Raw genomic sequence first — 21,343 nt, 5'->3', positions numbered from 1 at the left:
TAAGTGATTCCTCCGGTTGGAAAAGAAAAGGAACTTCTACTGATGAACTGTCTATGCTTACTGTGTTTAACATTAACTCCTTCTGTGAACTCTTTGGAGGTTTTAGTTCTATTGAATTGTGCTCTCAAGCAGCAGTAGAATAATACTAAAAACAGAAGCAATTTTCATGGCCTTTTCTAAACTGTATCTTGGTTATATAGTATTGGTAATGTCCACTTTTCACAGGTCAAGTATTTCTCACTCAAGGATTTCTGTATTTTACAGGTTCAAGTATTTCTCACTCAGGGATTTCTGAATTTTAAATCTTTCTATACACTGAAAAAAATGTTTTCTTTTTAACAGTTATGGGGGAATTGCTGTACTTCTGAGCATACCTGCAGACACTTGACAGCTGCAGCCCGGCATGCTGTTCTGCTGTGGTGGAACAGGTCACAAATGAACTTCATCAAAGCATTTTGTGCCAGTAAACCATGCTGACTGCCAGGGCTGTAGGGTCTGGCATCGCCGCCCACTCTTTGGGGAGAGAGATTGCCCGCCTGTCAGTAGCTCCAGGCTGGTCTGTGCAGCTGGTCATTCAGTATGCAGTATTTCAACCTCGTTTTCCCATGGGCAAAAAAATGAATTAGCCACCTGCTTTGATCTGTGCCATGTGGACATGTTGGCTAACTTGTGCTCAACTTGGTACGGCATTTTGAATGATGCAGGGACCTCGCAGTTAGTGTCACGCCCTGCCTACAGAGCGCACTGCAGCGCCTGGTCTCCACAGCTGGTGAAGGCTGATGGAGGGCATTGCTCAGCTTTGGGAAGGTGCCAGCCTCACAGGGGGGTTTTGTGGCCCCTGCATGCCCTCGGCACCCCAGTGCTTGTGTGTTCCTCTCCACCTCTGCCAGCCTGTGGCATGTCTGAAAACTCCCTTCCACAGGTCTGGAAGCCTGCCTTGATCAAACAAACAAACAAACAAAAAAATTGCCCTGTGAGTTTTCCCAGCAGGTTGTGGAGCCAGAGGCTGATGGCTGTGGCCACAGCCAGGCAGGCAGGCAGGGCTGCAGAGCTGCCCGGAGCAAGCATGGGGAAGCGGTGGGGGCCACAGTCCTGACAGACGTTTTGATTGGTAAAATGCAGTCCCATCCCTGCCCGTGGAGCACAGGCTTCGGTGTTGACATTGACAGATAGTGCAATTTAGAGTCCCTGTTGCAAATTGAGTGTTGGGAGAGTTAGTTTGGCTCCTTTCTGTCCAAACAGGAAGGTGATTAATTAGGAAAGCCATAGCCTTTTGTGAGGTTTCTGCACTAAACCTGGGTCCAGGAGAAGGAAGAAACGGTGCCCTGTGAAATTCATGGCAGCTCAAATACTTACGTTGGAGCTGTAAAATCCCCAGCAGGCATCAGAGGGCCAGCAGCCAGTTTTAGAGAGAAACAAGGCAGCGGGTGAGTGATGGCAAGTGCACCGGCCTTTAACTCTTGCTCCTCCACAGCTCCTGCCAGGCAGAAGCACCTCCTGGGGCCAGGTATCTAATTTAGCAGCTAAAACAGATGGCCAGGTCTTCCAGCACATCTGCTGGATGTGCCTGCTGTTCACAGAAGGCCTGTAGCTGTCTGGTTTGAGGGGGGAGTTGTTAGGAACAAAAAAATGTGTTTCATTCTGTGGTAAGTGCCATAGCCCAGTCCATTGTCACCAAATTTGCGGCCAGTTTGTCGTGACCAAATTGTCTTGCCTCACGGTTGTGATGACTTTGACGGTTCAGAAAAGTGAGGTTTGGAGCCTGCTTTCTAGGCTCAAAGTGTTTTGTGCTGTATACCATTGTAAAAAATGCGTATGTATTTTTAAAGAATTACTGGCAGTGGGACACGTCTGTCTCCACGCTGGGACACAGTGTGGATTCACTGGGGAGGGCAGTGTGCCATGCAGTGTAGGGAGGAGGACAGGGTTAAGTGAGCACAGAAGCAGGACTGAGGTACTGGGAGCCAAATACTGCCCTCTTTTACTGGGGGAGCTGAGTGATGTTGCACTGGGTGCATGGCTGGCCCCAAAGAAAGGGAATTTTAAGAAATTAACGAAAACTTGAACATGGCCACGGATGAACATAAACGCTGTTGTAGTCAAAGCCCTGGGGATCAGAAGCTTTTTATGGCAGGGGCTGAGGCCCAGGGCAGTTGCGACAGCTTGAAAAGCAGAAACTTTTCTGGTAGTTTGCAAGGCGGTGGAAGAAAACAAATCTATTAGTAGTGACACAACTCTAGAAGCCAATTCTTTAATTTTAAGATCTTTTATGCATTCCAGTACAGACTTATCTGCTCCACCATAGCTTTGAGTTGATGAAAAAATGTTTTGTTTTTTTTTTTTAAAAAAAAGGCAAAATGGACACCTATAAAATTAAGAAGTAGATGGATTATGGACACTGATTACACCAAACACAAACATCAAACCACAGGAATTATACACAGTCCTAAGGCAAACTATTGTAATGAATGTATGCAATTGCACTTCTGTCTGTAGAAAGCTATGACACACACCGCTGCCCAAGCACTTGGTATCCTGGGTGAAGAGGACATCCCGCTGGATATCTCTGCATGGAGAACAGCAGCTTCAGAACCAGGGAATACCCGGAGTGTTGCTATGCCATACACTTGGCTTGTTGGGTGAGTGACCAACAGACCTAGCAGTGCCCAAATTAATTTATTTAAGAAAAATAAATATTAAACTGGTTTCACTGGTATCTTTTATTTTGTGCTTCTCCCTTAGCTGGAAATTCCAAGGCCTTTGACCACAGCACGTCCATCTGCTGAGACAGAAAAGGCAATCTGATATCCCGATCCTGTGGAAGTCAGCAGAAATCCTGTCGTGAGTCTAAGCTCCCCACAATTTTTATTTCCCCCGAGCACGTAAAAAGCAGTAACATTGCCAATTTCTCTCCACACCTCAAGAGTCTTGCCAAGTGCAGCATGAAGGAATCCACACAAACCAGTGTGAAGGCACCTCTGTTCTTAACAGAAGCAGGAACAGGCAGACTAGTGAGCCACTTGACAAAGCATTTCATCTTCATCAGAAGCTCTTCAGAATGATATGCAGAAAACTGGAGTGAACAGGCGGGGAATAAACTGTGTGTAAGAAATGCATCTCTGTAATCTCCTATCAGTTATTGATGCGCTTCTGCTCAGAGCAAAATAGCTCATGTCTTAGTTTTATGTATGTGCTCATTTATTTGTGAAATTTATTGGTAGCTATACAAAGTGCCTGTCAATTACTGCTAAGTTTTCAACTTCAGTACAATCAAGTGGTTCCACAGGTAGACCATGCTGCATGCTAAATTCTTTCTCCCATCCATTTTCAGGCACTGCATTTCCATGTCAGGAGACATCCTGTCACTGCAGTAGGCAATTCTGATGTAGCCCTGGTCTGAGCAGGAGGCTAGACTAGACGACACCCAGAAGTCCTTTCCAATCTAAGTTTTTCCTGTGATTGCATAAAGGCAGCAATAGTAACTGCCAATACATCTTTATCTAATCATCTTCTATTTTGCAAAGCTGTGTCTCATCCCTTCCTTTATGAAATTTAAAAGAAGTTATGGATGGATCCTTGCTCTGAGAGGATAACCACTCTGTTAGAAGAAATAAAAGCCCCAAACCACTTTTGTTTTCTGTGAAATCAGGTGACTAGATAGGGATAAAACAAAAAATGCCCCAAAACCTCCAATGAGAAGAAAAACTCATTTCATGTTCCATCTGGGTCAATGTTTAGAAGCTACTCTGCCAGGTCGTTCCTCAGAGCCCCTGCTCTTCATTTGCAGTGGTTTTTATTAGCAGCCTGCATTTAATACCATGTCTTCAGCCTGGCAAGTATCCAGCACTGCTCAGTAAAATCAGTGTGTACTTGTCACGAACATTCCCAGCACCCTTGACGTATTCTGTCTGGATAGATGGCTAGCTGGCTGAACAGAAGTGAGCAGCATGTGGAACAGGATAGTGTCAATGGAGCTTGTGCGAATCCCTGCAGCACCGCTCAAGCCTGCCTGACCCTGGATAACAAAGCCACCCCAACAGCCCGCTCCCCCTCCAGAGTTTGACTCTAACCCTTCACTAGGCCCAGAGTAAGACTGCTGCGTGCTGTCGTTAACCCTTTGCTAGCCACTATCGGACTTGCTGTTCTAGCAGATCGCTTCTTTGGCAGGAGGAAGGCTGTCAGCTGTTCACACTGCAGCACAAACTGGTCATAACCATGTTCCTAGAGCAGCTCTGTGAACCAGTCAGTTGCGACCCCTCCTCAAGTGCTTGGGAGAGGCTGCGTTTTGCCATTTTTGCCACAAATAGGTTTTGGGAATCTTCAGACTTGCTGCAGACTGAGAATCTGCTCTCGCTGGTAACAACTAAAAGTGCCCCTCTGCCTCAGGTAAGCAAGGCTGAGCCCAGAACCACAACCAGCAAACGTTCTGACCTCAGCTGAAGGCTGAACCCCAACCCTGGGAAAAATCTGGGGAGAGAGAAGGGATTGGTATTGTAAACCAGTGGTGTGCTCGTTATGGAGGCCTGGGCAACAGCATCCAATACAACAGAGATTTACATGTACCAACTCGCAAGCTCTTCGTACTCACAAACTGAATATACACATTATGTACACCATGTAATACACCAGGTGATGGGACAAAAGCAGCATACCCTCTATAAACACGTAGTACTTAATGCTGTCAGTACAGCACTGTGCTCCACTAAGTGCTGCTAGGCCTATGACCAGAGACAAGGAAAAACGTGGAATGATTGCTTAAGGTGTAACCCTGGGCTAAAAGGGCTAAAAGTAATGAAGATGCACACTTCACACTGGAAAATGAGAATCATGCCAGGCATCTCAGAAATATTTGCCCTTATTGCAAGGTGATATGGTATCAGGCAACCTCTCTTTCGTTTTGTTTTTACAATTGTGCTGTTGGAAATATCCATAGAATGAAACATATGGCAAGCCTAGGAAGAGCCCAGTTCTTCCCTGCCGATATTTCATTGCAACAGAGTGACTTGGAGGCCACAGGAGCCGCACACCTGATGTGGAGCGGAGGAAGAAGGTCTGAACAAGGCATGCTGTGACAGATCTTCACCTGATGGCAACACATCACCTGCAGTCCATGTCACAGCAGCAATAGGAGCTGGATCAGAGCTTTGGCCCCACCGTGTCTCACTGGACACAGACTCCCCCCAGAAAGAGAACTTGAAATGCTTCCTTTAAGTATAGAACTGCCTCCTGGTGTCTGAATATCTGACATTTACTAGAAATAATACCCAAAACTTATAAAAATTACCTTTATTATAATGCTTTCTCCTTTCTCTAGTTCGCTTGCTTTGGGCATTTTACAGCTCCCTGTATACCATGAGGAGACACAGGAGATCATGACTAACTGAAAGAAACCTTCAGCAAGGGGCTGGAAAATCCTCATATATTTATGAAGAAATAGATTCTCCTGCCTTGCACATCCAGAGAATCATCTTGATGAGTAAACTCTTTGAAATTAGCTGGTTTTCTTTAAAAGAAAAACAAAAGAAAATAAATTCAAGTTGATGAGTCTCTGGATATCAAAAATGTGTACCTTTTTCCCTCCTCTGTGCTCCTGTCAAGCACTGGCACACCAAAGACAAGGCAGCGCAAGGGGCTGCTGTGTGGTCCACAGAGACTGTATAGGCTTTGGACCAATGGAGAAACATTCCCACTTGTCCAGCAGCATGTAGCTCCAGCCTGCTCCGTCTCCTGGGAGCTAGAGGATCATGGGTAATGGCTGTGAGAGCATAACGCCCTGCAAAGCAGCACTGTCTCAGGAAGTTGTTCAGCTACACCAAATGCCACTGGCATCAGAACCTAAACACTTCCGAAATTTCTCCCTAATTTTTCACCCACTTCTTCTGAAGCACAGGGGTGTTTTGGGTGGCTGCACCACAGAGGAAGATAACAAACCCACTTTTTGTCTACCTAAGAACACTGTGTGTTTGTCCCCCTGTGTATTAACATACAAAGAAGCCAGCATTTGGCTCAGAGACTCAGACTTACACAGCTGCCAGGTAACTAAGGGTCCTGGGTAATATAAGTAGGTGTGAAACAATCGTGCAATGCCTCCAGCCTTAGGTGAAAGCCCAGAGCCTCGTCTATGTGAACAAAGTGATGTGCAGAACTGCTGGGACTACAGGCCCAAAGAAATAGCTGCCTCAATGCCGACTGGAATAAATAAACGCAGCAAAATACGATCAGCCATAAGCAACAATGGGGCATTATGTGCCGAGGGAACAATGGCATCTTCTGTAACACTGGGAACAAGAGATGGACAAGACACTGAGTCAACCTATGAACAGATGGATGTGTCCTCCTGTAGCATGCTCTGTGCAGATTATGGCAGGAAAAGATAGCTTTGGCAGGTCTTCACGCCCACCTGCCGCTGGAAGCAAAGCTGCGGCTGAAGGAAAAGTTGACCTCACCGCTTTTGTACTTTCCCCATGCTCCAAATGGCACTATGACAACTGTGCTGTTGTCTTCGGTGCCAAATTGCATTGCCTGAGAGAAGAAACAAATTGTCAGTATTATCATCTTGCTTGGAAAAGGAAACAAGTGTCTGGCTCCACGTGGGACAGCGTGCCCTGAGGCCCAAGACTTCCTTGCCCATTCCCAGTCCTGATGCTGCATTCTGGTATGTCCCGGACCTTTCCACAGGATACGCCACCACCCAGAACCCTGCTGAGAAACTAGCCATTTCTGTCTGTGCTGGTGACATATTCAGCACAGGAATAAACTGCAGTTACAATCCCACACAGTTCAGTGCATCGTGAGCTAAGCAAGTTAATTGAAATTATGCCCAGCAAGTATGTGGCAAGACCCAGGCTGAGAAGAAAGGCCAGCTGACGGGACTAGTGAATGTCTCAACCAGCACAGTTCAATTCACTTGAATGTGTGGTTGTATACTTGGGGTTTTTTTTAAAACCAAACCAAAAACCACAACAAGCATTTGGTGCCAAAAGAAGCCCCGGCATTACCTGCTCAGTGACAACGTGGGCAGCTTCAGCAGGATCATGGCACTGGTTAATGAAGTCGCAGATCTCCTGACTGTTCACCATGAAGTTAATACCATCTGTAGTAAGGACCAGGAAGCTGTCATCTGCATGATGCAACTGCAATAAAGGCACACAGTATGCACAGCAATGGAGCGAGTGCTGCAAGGCAAAGTACCTGCCGCCTTTTTTTTCCTCTCTGTTGCAAAGCACTTTTTCTGGGGGTGCTGCGTGCTCTCCTCCCTTCTGTGCAAGGACTAACTGGAACCTGCAACCTCTTGGCTAGCCAAAGGCTGCCCCTGAATCCTCCAGCACATGCATCAGCCACACAGGCTGTGTTCCCTGTACTGGAGGAGAGCGTCTTAAAGTGCTTCCGGTTCTAGGAAGCAGCCCTCATAATACACTGAGGCCAGAAGACCAGATCCATACATTACACAGTAAACAAAATGCTTCCTTAAGGATTTCAAGGAAGACATGACTGCACTGCAGTCATCTCCCTATGCCCCTCGGGCTAGTGGGTGGCATTTAACCAGGACCAACTGAATGTAAGTTCCCTGGGCCCTGGGAGGTGCAGTGGAGAGAAGTATCAAACAATATGCGCTGAGAGGAGAGCCTTCCTGCAACAGTGAAGGCAGCTGTGCTGAATACCTTCTGGGTGGTTAATTTGTTTTCTGGACAACTACAGAGCTATAGTAAGAGCCATGCAATAGCCCTTTCCTCCTCCCTTCCCCCCAAGTGTGCAAACCTCTGCATATTCTACTTTTTTTTGATGACAGCCCATCCGTATCCCACCTAGTTCTGTGATGGTTTTATATCAGCATTAACCATTAAAATCAGTCATTTGACCACAAGCCCCAAACAGACTTAACACCTTTGTATTTCAGTAATGGGTATCACGTTATCTTCCTTGCTTCATCCTATATTGTACTGTGATAAATGAGTTTTAGAAGTTGATCTAGTGGAATTTATCATCGGGGACAGATTCTTTTCTGTCCGCTTAATCTGAAATGATTTAATTAGAATAGGTCTCCAGTTACTTCACCACAGATAAAAATCAATGCTTGGCCATCAGGCTTCACGTGGGCAGATGTTGTGTGGGTACCACCACCTGCATCAAATACCTATGATGCCCCTTAGTCCGAATGCTGCTGTCCCTGTTAACCAGGCCTTCTTTTACCTGAACCCTTTTTGTTTCTGGCTGGGCTATCACACCACTGTTTTTAAGATCCAAATCTCCTATGCTCCGTGTCATTGCAAGTCTACCATTCACATGAGGTTGTCCCAAACTGTTCCAGGCAACAAAGCCACCGCAATTCCTAATCCTGTTTAGAGGCACAAAAGAAAAAGTGAATATGAGTTACTGCTTCACACCATTATCCCTGTTTCTATCTGGATTTTCTGTCACTAGCTACTGATGCAGAATAGGGTAAGGAGGACCTAAGCTGGGAGACTGAGGGCTGGCTTCAAACAAACGGATGTGGCTTGGCAGGCTGAGTCCTGACCTGGGAACCGTATTGCATTTCTTCAGGTCTTGGCTTTAACTTGGCAGTCGTGGATAAGTCTGAACCATGTGGTCGCAGCTCTTTACCAAGTCCTAGCTATGCTGATCTTACTGCTGAGACAGTTTATGCTCACGCTTTTCACATCCCCGGTCCTCTACATGGAACCAAGTGAATTAATTGGAGCTGTGCTGCTTTCTGCCAGCTCAGAGGTGGTCTTGGGGCATTATATTCAACTCCCTGCTTTCTTCCAGGCCCAACCCACCAGCAGAACACAAGCGCATCCTGACAGGGGCCGTTTCCTGGGAAGCCACATCATCAGCCGACACATACCTTTCCTTCTCCTCCTTCCTTTCTGGAGTATGGTCAATGGTGAGTTTCATGGCCTTTCCCTTTCGACATAGCAGAGCACGACTGTCTCCCACACTTGCCACAACCAGCTCAATACCGTCCCGAAGCAGAGCCACCGTTGCAGTGGTCCCAGAGTTCATCAGAGTTGCTATAAATGTATCAAAGAGAGAGGTTTTAGCACTGCCTTGAAGCATGGGACCATTTATAACAGCAACAGTTTCAATGGTAAAATGAATACAACTTGTGCTCTACATTACCAGCAAGTAACTGCTTTTAAGTTTAAACTAAATCTATATATAAAAAAAAACAAATAAAGCAAAACATGCATGCATGTAGGACTAAGGGGAGAGAGAAGAGGTTGAAAAGGATAAGTACTTCTGTGCAACAACATGGCTCCATGCAAAGGGGGCAAGTGGAGTAAGAGCAGTACAAGGTACAGTGGCTTCCTTTCACCTTGTAGCAAACAGTTTTTCTGTCCCACTAGTTCACCACAAGTTACAGGGTCATCATCCTTTTTCCCTGGGCACAGTGACTGCACAGGCAGCCCACCATAAAGTTGATGGCTCTTCCCATCTGTTGGGTGATGAAGTGGGCAATTGAGTAATAGTAATTATAGCTCCACATAGTTCACCAGAAGAGAAGCACTAGATCGCTCCTTTACCCCAGTCTGTGGGGTCCTCCCATTGCTGTCAGAGCTGTTACAATCTCCCTCTGCTTCCCCCAGCTGTACCAAGAGACAAAGGACGCTGGCTTTTTTCAGAAGGGGGCACTGCTCCCTCCATACCCTGTAAACTTGCTGGAGGTCCCGATGCAAAGGTGAAGCTGGATTCTGCCTTGCCTTGTGCCTGCAAGCCAATGCAGTCAGCTGGCAGTGGCTCTCCAGGCAATCTGCCCTGGACACTGGTGGGATCACTTGACAGGGGTGTACAGTGACTGCCTAGAGGGCAAAACAGAGCCCTAGCTGCTGTCTTCGTTCTCTCACAGGGTAAGGGAATGAGTTGAGCTGACTGACTGTGTTCAGGGACCTGGCTGGATGAACTGGTGCAAGTAAAGGGCTTCTCATTTCAATTTCTACAGTGCTCTGGAAAAAGAGAAGTGCTTGAAAAGGAGAAATGCAAGCCTGTCTATTTCAGAAAAGATCTGCAGTTTTATCTGTGGTGAAGGAAATGCCAGAAGTGTCCAGCTTTCCTTTGTTGTTTGCTTTTTGAAAGGAGCAGTCCCATTTTACAGTTATTATCTTCCCTTCCTACAAATTATGTAAAGGTAAACCAGTGAGAGGTATCCAGAAAGCAGTAATTCCTGCCAGCTGGAGCTGTTACAGCAGAACACCTGGCCAGGACAAGCTATTTATTGCCCAGAACACATTTGCATTCACAGCCAATGCAAATCCCCTTGAAAGGCCCTCTGTAGGTCTCCTGCATTCTGGGATTTTCCATTTTTTCCAGGTTTTAAAAGAAACCAATTTGAGAGGGGTTTTGGGCTAACTTAGGAATGAGAATCCCCAGTTACATTTCTGTTTTCACATGACTAACAGTTAAAGATCTTTCCAGCACTGCTTCTGCAGAGCTCAGCTACAACTACGTGCGCTCCTACGTCTGGCCCTGCAGCCCTGACCCCACAGAGGTGGGATGGACCCAAGATGGGACTGCGTGTTCGAGCCAAGGAAGGCCAGTCAGCCCCGTCTCTGACCGGCTACCAGCAAACTGCATACATGCAGCACAACCCCCTGCCTACTACCGAAACAGAAACGTGAGTGCTCTGCGATCTCGGTGGCCTCCTTCCCCAACCCTGCAAGGTCTCCGCACCCCATAAGTAAAACAGGATTGGGAGTAAACTGAAGTGCACAAAGCCCTGAAAGATGCATCGAGCCTTGTTGTGCAGCGAAAGCAGTGAGCTGATGAATCAAAAAAACCCTCACGAAACAGTGTAAACTAAGTTTGTGTTACTATTTAAAACAGGTATTATTACTGCAGTGAGGACTTGGTTTAGCTATACACTTAACCAACATGTCAATAACGAATGTCAACCATGGTGACCTAGGTCAAATCTTGGAATACATTCTGGCTGCCATGCAGGCTACGATACTCAAAATTATTTAGATGCCGGTGGCTTCTGACCATTCAGGTAAGCACTGACATCCTGTTTCTAATTTGAAGCAAGCACTAGTCCAGCACAGGATCACTTTGAGGCACGTGATGAAAGTAAGATGCTAACAAGTACCAGTGTGATTAGAAATTTTAGCAGAACCAGTAAAATACCTGTTTTAGCCAACAGTTAAAAGCAGTGAAATGAAGAACCTAGATAAAACTACGTTTTTATTTCACAGAAAATACATTTTATTTAGACGTTAAGATTAATGCAGAACTGCTACTACTCTCCCATTTCATTCCTTGGTTTTGGAACTATGCGAACAAATATAAGCGGTTTCTGAAAAAGTTGAGATCTGTAGTCTGTAATTCATAAATGACTGGAGATATTTGGACATTCAGGTGAATCTGCATCTTTAAAGTGCAAACTCTCAAAGCCAAAAGAGCTGCTATCACAAAATCAAGGGATGGTACGAAAGAACAAGTCAAGATATTGTCCAGAATTGTGGTAATGGTCATGGTGACTTGAGCTTTATACACGTTTATTAGTTAAGTAGCACTCCTAGAAAAATGAATGCTGCTCATGCTCTCTTCCTTGGAATAAGTTCATGATATGGTTTGGGTGCAAGAACACAGACGTGGCTAGACTGCACGCATTACCTGATTTCTAGCATAGCTCAAGAACACAGGAATGATGATGGGATAACATTTCTAATGCTTTACTACAACTGCTGCTAGGTTATTTAATAATATCAAAATATGTTGCATCAGCATCTATATTGGTTTTAACAATTAAGGAGTTTTATTTTGGTTTTTTTTCCTAACAATATCACTATAAAACTATGATCTTTCAATAGGTTCTTAACACTCACTGGACAACTTTTACTGCAAGTCATCTCAACTAATGTGACAAAGAGGATGTGGGAACCTTCCAGTAGTCCAGGCTAGGAACCGCCGGACTCCTTCACCTTGGACAAAATTAAGCAGATCTCTCTTTCCACTGAAGCCCAGCATATAGTGTCCAGGGCCTCCAGTTCTAGAGCTGCTGACCAGGTACAGTGTCTGCCACAAATAACATGCACACAGAGGCAAATAGGAAATTCACCCAGGGACTTTGTTCAAACAAAATAAACCTGCAACACTGGAGATGAAAGAATAAGGGCTGCAAAACAGGAGAAGCAGTCACTCTCGGGTTTGCCTGCACTGTCTTTTGCAGGTCATATAGGAAATACTCGAGGCTTACACATGCATCTTTGGCCACAGATAAATCAGCCTTGGTATTTCTGGAGAATTGCCACCGTTCTCGCCTTCTTGCTAAAACTGTTTGACAAAACCAGTTTAAATCCAACCAAAATAAAAGCTACAGTTTTGGGAGGGGGGGGTGTTTGGTGGGTTTTTTTTCTTTTTTCTGTGGAGGTAAGTAACCAACCAACAAACCAGCCAAAGAATTGCATCAAGGCTAGAGTGTCAGCTGTCTCATATATGGCAAGAGCGGCCACTCTGAAGAACATCTTCAGTACAGACTATGGCCTAAACTGTTTCATCAAGGTAATTTATTTATTTATATATATATATTTATATACTACACTAAAATGGGGAGTTCAAACTGGTGCCAGCTACAGTGGGCCCATCTTAAAGGCACTGAATAGAAGTATATGAATTGTTCTGACCCATGGGAAAATATGCAAAATAAACACCCCTTTAATATTGTAATTAGTATATTCTAACTCGATAGGTAATAATCAGGGCCCTTGGATAAAAATACTGCCTTTGTAACGTTGATGGATTTATGAAATCAATGAAGTACAATTTCTGCAGCTCTCCCTTTTCCTCAGTGTTGCAGGTTAACATATTCAAAGAAATAAAAATCATATGTCTGAATAGAAACTTAAAGAAACAAAACCAAAACCCACCACTTTTTAAGTTTAGTTATTTTTAAACAACATTTGCTGTTTGCTCAGCATAGCAGGATTCCAGGAGTGCCTTTCAAACATGGATACATCAGTTAATACCTGGGTATGTTTTAATAAGATGGCTATTCCAGATGTGAGTGGCCAATGTGATTAGAGTTGGATGCACTGAACATGGAGGTCGATGGAAAGACTTCCTGTTGTTTTCTCTACTACTCAGTGGATCACAGTTAACAGAAGCAGTAGCAGTACCTTGTAGGACTGCACTAGGCCAGGAGAGGGTTTGTCTTACATTTCTCCAGAGAGATGCTCAAATTTCCTTAAGCACATGATTCACTTCCTGATTTCTGTCCTTGCTGAGCAAAGCTATTCAGCCTTTACATTTCAGTTTTTATGGCTGGTCAAAAATATCAGAAAATTCTGTCCATCTGTGTTAATAGTTGTCCCGTGGATTATGACATATTTGTTGGACGTGAGCTTCCTTTACTGTGTCCTATAACTAAGCGTAGCAGTGATTTAAAAGTGACTGGATACATTTAAATGCGTCAAAGTGAATGAAAATGCATTTCTGAAGATATATCAAACACCATGCTTCAGGGCCCAGGCATATCTCTAAACTGTTAATGATTAGAAAGGATTAAGGTGGAGGACAGATTATCCCAGATGTGCCTACAGCAAGTTTCTTACACTTTTGTGTGAAACAACAGGTACAGATCACTGTCGAAGGGGATACTGGACCAGTCTCCAGTGGGCCAGTACAGCACTCCAACAGCACCAGTGAACTGCATGCCAGACACAGTAGCGGTATCTGGAATCTTTTTTATTGAAAGTTCACAGAAACTATTATGCTATATATTTTCCATCTATAATTTCAAATATTCTGTAATTGTAAAGTGACCTACAAAGGGCCATGCCCTTGAAGGCACAGCTAGGTGCTCCAACAAGGCACATCTCTAGTCCTGTTAAGTTTGTGAGGTTTGCCATTATATGATTTTTTTTACCCCTTACATAGCACTACAATGGGTCAAACAAGATCTATGCAGTTTTGGTTACAGGGATTTGTCCTAGGACTTATGTTCCTTCAAACAACCAGGCACACACTTTCAAAGCTGGTTGTGTGTTAGTAAAGACCTGGCCATTTTGAACATGCACTGTTGGGTGTTTTTTGCAGATACAGTGAAAAGAACAAACCCTGGCAGGGTCATCTACTGGAACAGGACTAACCTATTGATTCCACTTCGTCAGCTGTGGCCAGATTTCAAAAAGAGGTCAGTCTTGGTGGGCATCCAGCATATCCCAGTTACCCAGTGTTACACAACCAGCCACTATTTTCAAGATACTTTAGCAAAAGTCTTGCCTGTCACATCTAGAATAGCCACAGATAATCACAAATTTTTCTGGCAAACTGAATCAGTTTGGAAGTAGGCTTCTAACAAGGATACATGCCAAGCATTGAAATTTTATGTAACTTTCAAAACAGCACCAACAACAAAAATATCTACACCGAGCAGTCAACATAGTACTGAATTATTTTAACAAGAGATATGCAAAAAGTTTAATCTATTCAGAAATCCACACTTGTCTTTGCACCCTGTTACTCCGCTCTTTGCCTTATAGCTTCACTTTCAGCTGGGCAAGCAGTCAAGAGCACCAGGCACTTTCAGATCCCACTGGCTTGCAGGTGCTCAGCCTACCTGAGAAACACTGAGTGCTTGCCAGAGTGTGGCCCCTGTGGATGTCTGTCAATGCGTTTTCCCTCTATTTTGCTTGACCTCAAGCTTTTTTAATGAAGAGGGTTTGTCCAGTATCTTGGTAACTGTTACATAAATTTGCTGGCATTTGCATTGCATGTCATTAAGCAGCATCAGTTAGTTAAATGACATGAAAAAAATCCTATAAGCAGTTCCAAATGCGCAGCTTGCTGCACAACTTGTACATCAAATACTGTTGTTATCCAGTTCCATAAGTCTCATGTATCAAATGCTATAACCAGAAACCATTTTCAGAATAAAAAAGAATATACCAAGTACAGTTCCCAATCCTCCTCAGGGAGCTGCTCTGATGCTTAACAGAGGTCCCTTCAATGAGCCAAACAAAGAGCTCTCCTACTAACAAAGGGACAGGAAGGGGGACAAATATAACAAATCTTCATGTTAGTGAAAATGAAAGGTCCTGATCCAGGGAAGCACATAAGCCTGTATTCAGATGCTTTCTTGAATTTGGGCTTTTAAGAAAAAGTATTTGCAAGGAGGCTCTTCGATAAAAAGCACATCTGCTCTACTGATGTGTCTCATAAGCTCAGTTAAAACTCACTCTGTGTGTCAAAAGTGACTCTCGTCTTTTTTACTACATCTTTATTTTTTAAAGGATTTCAATACAAAAAAAATTAAAAGGGATATAATGGGGACATGGACGTTATAGATTTAATTCCCCTTTTTTAAGGGCTGCATTTCAGGACTTAAGACTTTTTTTTCCTGATACCTTAGCTGGTACCAGGTAAGAGGAAAGGTGTGTATCCCTCACAGTGCTGCAACAGTCAGGCTACCTGTCCTCCCAGGAAATATTTGAGTTTACATAGATTCATCTAGCAGTTTAAAGTGCAGGAAGCCACTCCATTACTTGATTGTATTCATTCATTGCTTAAGAAAAGTAGCTTGAGAATACGGTATCATTTCAGTCCCTAGATGGCTTGTTGGTTTCGAGTCTTTCTTGGAGAGTAAACTTTTACAGCTTATGTTCTTCTGAAAGGTTCTCAGTCATTTTGCCAGCACCTGCACCAGCACTGCAACTGGTTTTTTGGGTTTTGGGGTTTTTTTTGTTGATTTTGTTGTGGGTTTGGGTTTTCTTTTTGATTGGGTTTGGGTTTGTTTTTTTTTAAGACTGGCTAAACTGACTCTTAGAATTGTATCTCATGGCTGAGGAAACACCTGCGATGGGACAGGGACCTTTATCTCCCTTCCCAAGTTACTCTCTATAAGCTCAAGCTGCTGGAACTGGAACTTCAGATGTACTTCGTCTCTAGACATATATACAACAACTTGATTAACAGCCAGGACTAGGGAGTCTGAAAGGGCTGGTGCCAGCTTTACCGTAGCCAACCTTGTTTTCATCTTCACTGCTTTTTTCCCTTTCACACTCCGCTACTCCTGTGATTCTGTTTGTGTGGAATCAGTATCAATTGTATTAATTTTGGCTTACATTGCTCCTCAGGTACAGCAGCCAAGTTAGAAAGGGGAATTTTTGACACTGTTGCTTTTAACCCACAGGAATAACAGCTTTGATAACAAACAAACAAATCAAAACTAACAAACAAAAAAACCACAACAAAAAAACCCCCAACATGAAAAACCCCAACCAAAAAAACCAAACCAAAACCCGGCTCCAGGTTTTTTGCACAGTAAAGTTAATCCTCCTTGCAAATCTAAATCACTCTGCTAACTTGACACTTTCCTTGACAGAATCACTTTAAGAGAAATTCATTGATGATCATGCTAACATTCAGATTAATACCCCCCCCAGTAAATTTGATTTAGACATTTTATAGCTTTTTCATTTTAAGGAGGTAAAGCACAATTCTTACATTTGCAGTAAGTTATCAGAGCAAAATCCTATGTTAAGTAAAACTGTTTTCAAGCATTTTTCTAGACATTTTACTATAAAACTACTGAGCAAATAAGAAAAATCTTATTCTCCACACCCATATGAGTAGAATCTTTTTTTACCTACCATCAGCAGACAGATGAGCGTGCCTTTCATATGCTTTGTTTATTTCTAGAAAAGCTTTGTTCAAAACGCTTTCCAAGTTCTCCTCCTGAGCAAGAATTTCTCTGGAAACAAACAAGCAAACAAAAAATTAAACTGCTTTCCAAGAAATATACATCTCGATCAATCTCTTCCATCGCCTTATAGCATAGCCTCCCTACATGCATTGAATAATGCTGGATTTCAGTGAAAAGGTAATATGATTTTACTAATGACCTCCACTGGAAGCATAATCCTGTAATTTGACAAACAGGTAAAACTCTTCTTCCAACACCCAGGGATGTGACACAGATATAAATGAGTGTAAGCAAGCCGTAAGTCAGCGATCACAGTGACCCCCCTCTGAAAACAGTCAATTCACACTCTGTGTTCCCAGTCCTTTCCCGGAAGGGTGAGTACAATCATATTTTCCTCTCTTGTCTTTGTGGGCTTGCTCAATGGGACAGGCACCATACAGATTAAGTAGCTCATAGCATGTCCGTTGTAACAGACTGCTCCAGTCTGGTGTTCCTGCCGTCCCGTTGGGCTAGGTGGCAATATAATTTAGGAGAATTAGCGACAATCTGTGACCCATCGGATCCCTTTGAGTCCTAAGGAAGGAATCTCTACTGTAATGCATTTGACATGCATTCACTTGATGCACACTTACTTAATATATTTTTCCATGTACTTATCACAGAAGTCTGCTGCTGCTGCCCCGCCATGTCCATCGTATACTGCAAAGTACAGGACATCCTCCGTCAGCTGAGCGTAATCAAACCGGTCTTCATTTTCCTTACGCTTCCCAATTTGGCTAGCACAGCCCACATTGGCCAGGCTGACTTTTGGAATCGGCTTCCCATACTTTATGCTTGGTGGGAGTAGAATGGGTTCATCAATGCGATTGTCCCAGATGCCAAAGGTGTCCCATGTGGTAGGTCGCCCACTCCCATCAGAATCGAAGCGTGAAGCATGGCGCTCCGAGGTGGAGCTGTAGCAGGTGGCTGTCAGACACTTCTCGTCTTGCAAGAAGCGGGACGTCAGCACGGCTCTCCTTCTTACTTGATACCCTCCATTTCGTACCAAATTAATTAAAGTAGCTGTTGACATAACTTGTCTTCACAGAGATTCGTAGGAATAAAAGATCAGGAATAAAAGATATGCAGCTGCTGGAATGTCTTCAAGAACAAAGACAAAACTGATCAGGAAACAAGAAGCACAGGAAAGGGAATTTTCAGTTACATCATTCAGGAAACAATGTCACCTTCAGAACACCATCATGCATAGCAAAGCACTGCCTAGAAGAAACTACAGACTGATCTGCACGACTTGCAGAGAAACAATCCTACACAGACCAGCCTACATCTAATGGGGAGTGCTGCAGATAGACGAAGGTAAGGCATTTCTGCTGGTCACCTGCACAAGGATATCCTGAATTTTCAAAGGCTGAAGAGGTTGTGACTAAGCAAATAAGAGTGAGAGTGAGTTTGCTCCATGTCAGCTAAAATATGAATATGTGCAAATATAAGGTAAGGTCATGAAAATTAGCTTATCATGAATGATCTTCAAACAATTGCTGAAACATCCACACTGTGGGTCCCAGGGGGAAAGGCGGGAGAAATATATTTGCTTAGATTTTAAAGAGCTTTTTCATCTGCACATGGTATTAGGTTCTGTCACGTTTATTGAGGACGTGAACAATACTTTTCAACACAGGCCTGTGAAGTGAACTGTGATTTTCTTAGGCTATCTAAGAGCAACCACTAAGAGTGTATCCATAGACAGACACAATTGTACACACAAACTTCCGCCCAAAAAACCGCCATGCAGGTCTTTACTGTTTTGCCTGGCCTGAAGTTCAGCGCCACTTAACCTTGAAATGGACTCCCTTGGCTAACACAGGCAAGCATGATCATCTACTGGCTTCTCAGATCTCTTTTTCAGCCCAGATAAATTAAACATATCACTTGGTTCAGCACAGATAAAAATTCACTAATGATGATTCATCTAGCATGCTGAAAAATGTAGAAAGGTTGGCCTATTTCACCTTTTGTAGAGTAACACCCAACTTGATGGAAGTCCAACAGGCTGGGATGCAGTTTGTAGTAATTCCATGTTGTTGCAACAGAGTAATTTGAACTGGACCATCAGTTCACTGTAACTAACCACATTAGATTTTAAGTGAGTGATTTCTAACTTAATTGCTCAAAGTTTGCTGAGAGCAAAATTATGAGTGAAAGGTATTATATGCCGTAGTAAAGGAATTAAAAATACGCAGGGTGACAGTGAAAGCCAAAAAAAAAAAAAAAAGACTGCAGGGTGGTCTGACATAATCAAACAGCAAAGAGCAACACTTGTGCCCCAGAGACACTATAATTCTGGCCTGGAGTGCCTTGCTGTTGTACTTCCCCCATGCCAATCACAACTGCATCTGTAGATTCAAAATAGATGTGAAAACTACTTTTTAAAATTACTAGACAAAATCCAGGTGCTTGCAAAAACATGCAGTCAAAGGTAACTTGCTTTAGTAGAAAATGGCTGACATGAGCTTTCTGGAGGCCTCCATTAAACTTGTTGTTCACAGCATGTTGCTTCAGATGCTCTTGGTTTGCCTTTCACGCAATTCTTTGATGAAGAAAGGTTTATTTACTTAGCACTTAAGAGAGTAACTGTCAACTGGATAAAAGGGCGAACGTGCTGGAAGCCACTGTTGTTGCACCAGACGAACGTGGGCTACGCCACCAGGTGAGTGGAACTGACCCCTTGGAATTTTAAGATTTTCCATTTTATAGCAGGGTGCCGGCATCACCACATCCATATTTCAGTATACTTACAGGTATTTAAAAACTGATTTACTTTGAGTTGCTTTTTCTTTCCTGTTACACTTGACTCATAACAACAGTGTGTTAACTTCCTTCTGTGAAACACAGCATGACCACATTGAAATCCTGCCAATTAACAAAACCCACGCTTGGTTTCCCTTCTGTCAGCTTGAAAGGAGAGCATGAAGTGTTAGCTATATTTAGATTTCCCAGTATCCACAGCATAAATCAGAGGATTAATGCAAAATCCCAGGCTAATTAATGTGTTTGTTCCTTATCAAATTCAACTCTCAAAAGGCCTTTTTTTCCAGGCAGGTATAAATACTGATGACGGTTTGGCTTTTCAAGTGTCTGCAAGTCAGGAGTAGGAACCTGACCATTGGTTTCTGTGATGTAAACAGCTGTCCTTTCAGTTGGACACATAACACTCCGTGCTTTCCTAACTGATATGTTTGCAAACACGGGGCCAGCCTATCTGGGCAAAACAAGACTGAGGTATTGGAAAGGGAGGCACTGGTGTTAAAGCCAAAGTCCAAGACAGACAGCTGTAGATGGAAATCTGTTTTGAGGTGCTCCATCTGATCCCGTTAATCTGTACACTTTTAACGTAAAGAAACAGTTCCTGCAGACAGACGCAGAAATACAGTGCTTAAAGCGAATGAAGTGAGCAATTAAACCACCGTTCAACGTGTGTGGTGCCCCTTTAACAGGCTGGCTGCTGCTTAGCACATGGAAATTTTCCAGACCGTGAGAAGAAAACAGAAAAAAGAGAAACCGGGAAGGCAGGGAAGGCATGCCTGCTGCCCCAGGGCAGGAGAGGTATTTAACAAGGAGTTTAAAACCCGGAGCACGTATAAGTGAGCGCGCTTATGTGCGCCTTGCATGCGCTCCAGACCCCACAGGGGCAGGCAGTACTTGGTGTTTCTGTATGTTGAGCTCACCTGAAATCAGAGGTTTTGTTAACTCCGTGACAGTATCATCTCATCCCCTGCCTGGATAATACGTAGCACAGACTGCAGCGATTTAAAGAGGATTTCTGCTCTGCTGCTACTAATTACGAATGGGTACCCGACTGACTGACGGACTGTGCAGCTCAGGCTCCGCAGCGCCGTCCGGGCCCCTGAGGAGAGGCGGCCGCGCCCAGCGCCGCTCTCCCTGAGGCGCGCCCCGCGGCGGCACAGGGCGCCCTGCTGCAGCCTCTGCCCCCGGCGGCGGCGACGGGCGGGCAGCTCGAGGCCCGCTCCTGCCTTCGCCGCTGCCTTCGCCCCCAGCCCCGGCCGCTGCACCCAAGCGGGCGGGCGGAGCCGGAACCGCGCACGGCAGCCGCGGCTGAGGAGAAACGAACGCAGGGAGGCGAGGAGGGCCCGCGGGCCCCCGCCCCCTCCCTCGGCAGCCGCTCGCCCGCCCACCGATGGCGTCCGCTCGTTCCCGCCCGCTGTTCCCGCCGGGGCCGGACCGCCGCCTTCCCCTGCCGCCACCCGCGGGACCGCAGCTGCCGCCGTTGGCGGAAGGCACCGCTGCCGGCATGCAGGCTCGCTGCCCCCGCCGCCGCCCGCAGTCGCGCACCGCCCATCCCGCGCCCCTCGCCGAAAGGGGCCAGCGGAGGGAGAATTTCCGAGCCCTGACTCCGTGTGCCCCGCGGCGCCTTCCGCTCCCTTACCCCTACCCCAGGCCCCGGGCAGGCTGGGGCCGTGATGGGGCCTCGGCGCGGCCGCCGGGCTGCCCCGGGAGGCCGGTCCGGGGGGGGGGGGGCGGCCCTTACCTCCTGCCGCGCCCGGGCAGCCGGCGGCGGGGAGCTGCGCCTCCCTCCTACAAGGCTGCGGACGCGCGGGCCCCGCTCCCGGCCGCTGCCTTTTCCCCCGGCCCCGCCCCGCCAACCAGCCGCGCCCCGCCGGGCCAATCGGGCGGCAGCGCGGGCCC

At 45.2% G+C, this 21,343-nt stretch overlaps 1 protein-coding gene across 5 annotated transcripts; it reads right to left on the bottom strand.

Annotated features, from left to right (window-relative positions):
* Nucleotides 1–2,235: 2,235 nt before the first annotated feature.
* PPM1K (protein phosphatase, Mg2+/Mn2+ dependent 1K) lies at nucleotides 2,236–21,285 on the bottom strand. 5 transcript variants are annotated; one of them, XM_075421119.1, is made up of 8 exons: nucleotides 21,186–21,285; nucleotides 17,272–17,799; nucleotides 16,587–16,687; nucleotides 8,846–9,011; nucleotides 8,191–8,335; nucleotides 6,999–7,133; nucleotides 6,401–6,522; nucleotides 2,236–2,815 (listed from the first exon to the last, which is right to left on the bottom strand). In XM_075421119.1, exons 2-8 carry the CDS (start codon nucleotides 17,709–17,711, stop codon nucleotides 2,677–2,679), a joined length of 1,248 nt encoding a protein of 415 aa, XP_075277234.1. In that variant the 5' UTR covers nucleotides 17,712–17,799; nucleotides 21,186–21,285; the 3' UTR covers nucleotides 2,236–2,676. The 5 variants fall into 5 exon arrangements, with proteins under 5 accessions (XP_075277234.1, XP_075277235.1, XP_075277236.1 ...); XM_075421120.1 differs by lacking the exon at nucleotides 21,186–21,285 and adding an exon at nucleotides 21,084–21,106; XM_075421121.1 differs by lacking the exon at nucleotides 21,186–21,285 and adding an exon at nucleotides 20,365–20,536.
* Between the last annotated feature and the right edge of the window lie 58 nt (nucleotides 21,286–21,343).

The sequence above is a fragment of the Opisthocomus hoazin genome, chromosome 5 (genome assembly GCF_030867145.1).
Source record: "Opisthocomus hoazin isolate bOpiHoa1 chromosome 5, bOpiHoa1.hap1, whole genome shotgun sequence".
NCBI classification, from domain to species: domain Eukaryota; kingdom Metazoa; phylum Chordata; class Aves; order Opisthocomiformes; family Opisthocomidae; genus Opisthocomus; species Opisthocomus hoazin.
The sequence above is the reverse complement of the archived record's forward strand: the minus strand, read 5'-3'. Positions and strand labels throughout refer to the sequence as shown.

Coding starts and splice junctions, on each gene's coding strand:
- PPM1K (XM_075421119.1), bottom strand. CDS start 17,711: ATGTCAACAGCTACTTTAATTAATTTGGTACGAAATGGAGGGTATCAA. Junction 8,336..8,845: donor AGGAAGGAGGAGAAGGAAAG/GTATGTGTCGGC, acceptor GCCTCTAAACAG/GATTAGGAATTGCGGTGGCT. Junction 2,816..6,400: donor AGCTTTGCTTCCAGCGGCAG/GTGGGCGTGAAG, acceptor TGACTTCCACAG/GATCGGGATATCAGATTGCC.